Here is a 1,753-nt window from a genome sequence, read left to right on the forward strand (position 1 = left end):
AGGGGTATATATATATATATATATAAATTGAGGGGTGAGTGGGAGAACGTGAGAACGTATGTTAAACGAAAATTTTACTTGTAAAAGTATAGTTCTTTTGTTAACATGCTTACTATGGAAGGAACTTGCTTCATTTTATTCAGCGAAGAATCTTTGCTACTAGACTCATATTCATAGGCAACCCTACGATTTACCGAAAGCATTAATTGTTGCAGTTCAAGTCGGTCTCCGTCTTTTTCCAAAATGTGGGCTAACGACTGAATAAACCACGATCCATTAGTAGAATCTGTCTAGGAATAAAATCCAGGGACAGTGGAATAACCTAGAAGAACGTCTGCCCAAAGTGGTACTTTGTGAGATGTAACATTTTGATATTCGCCTCCAAAAGCAGCGGCATCGTGCATAATTACTCCACTGTCCATTTTCGTTCCCCGACAGGCTTGTATGAAGAATAGTTTTGGCTTACATATTAAACCTGGGCATCTATCAGGAAGCAACATCTCCACTAAATCGTTAAGATTTACCTTACCATCAGTACCATAAATCTGGTCATCGTCTTCACCGTGGGTCAATAAAACACAAACGAAACAGTTATAGTTCCCATGGTCCATCGTGGATATATCCGTAAAGATTTGTTTCATGCTTTTCACTGATAAATTCTTGCGGTTAATCACCTTAAAATGCAATGACTCCAATGTCCGTTTAATCGCCGATGCATCTTCATCGGTTCCTTCTCTTCTAGACATTCCTGTCGATTCGTCGAAACTTTCATTGTCGATTATTAGAGCCAGGTTCTTTTTATTACGATCCATGTTATATCTGGTATTTACGGATTCGGTGCTGTTTTCAACAGACATCATTTTAACATCTTCCAGTTGTGAATCGGGATTTCTCTCTTAAAAAAAATACCTTTAACGTTTCGTGCACCTGTGTAGTCCATGGTTGATCGGAATATCTATAAAGCAGCCGAAATGTAGCAGAAAAAGTTTAAACCGTGTATTGTTGTAAAATTTGAGGAACGGAAAATGACGATATATTACCTCGGTAATATATATGTTATGTTTCTGCGTCTTATTTATTTTATATGCTATAATATATGATGTTATCTCTGATATATGTTATGCTTCAATAATTCTGGTTACGCATGAACTAATGAGAAATTCACTGCATTTGGAGCTTACAAGGATGTTTTCTATGCAGTTTTCAGGCAAGAAATAACAAATATTTTCTGAGAAAACGATATGATAAAATCATTGCCAGTTTTTTTATCCAGTCATACAACGAAACTAAACACAGACACACTTGCGCGCGCGCTAACTTATATCTTTATATACATATGCACATATATAACATACACACACGTACACACACACACACATATATATATATCCCAAGCGTTACTCATTACAATTCGTCTTGGCCTAACGGCCCTTAATGTTTGCCTTCATCGATTGTTTACTCTGTACGTCCACTCTGTATTTGTTCGTTCGTTCGAAGGTCTAACTCACTATGAATTTTATATTTCTAAAATTTCTGGATGCTGCTGTCTTATGAAATTCCCTATATCATCGTCAAAAGCATGAAATAGGAGCAATAAACAGTCCAACAACTGATGAAGAGTTATCTTCTTTTGCTATTTTGTACTTTTCTCTCGTATGTTTCCTTTTTTTTCTACTTGTTGGTGATGCCTTGTACACAATGTGTATTTACCATTATATATATATATATATATATATATATATATATATATATA

At 35.4% G+C, this 1,753-nt stretch overlaps 1 protein-coding gene across 1 annotated transcript; it reads right to left on the minus strand.

The window, feature by feature from the left end:
* Positions 1 to 290: 290 nt before the first annotated feature.
* On the minus strand, positions 291 to 857 carry LOC106875981 (caspase-3-like). The gene has a single exon (XM_052968082.1). The coding sequence runs from the start codon at positions 855 to 857 to the stop codon at positions 291 to 293; it is 567 nt and encodes a 188-aa protein (XP_052824042.1).
* Between the last annotated feature and the right edge of the window lie 896 nt (positions 858 to 1,753).

Source organism: Octopus bimaculoides, chromosome 5, assembly GCF_001194135.2.
Source record: "Octopus bimaculoides isolate UCB-OBI-ISO-001 chromosome 5, ASM119413v2, whole genome shotgun sequence".
Classification (NCBI taxonomy): Eukaryota; Metazoa; Mollusca; class Cephalopoda; order Octopoda; family Octopodidae; genus Octopus; species Octopus bimaculoides.

Bases quoted from the DNA above. Each gene is read 5' to 3' on its own strand.
- LOC106875981 (XM_052968082.1), bottom strand. From the start codon at position 857: ATGTCTGTTGAAAACAGCACCGAATCCGTAAATACCAGATATAACATG.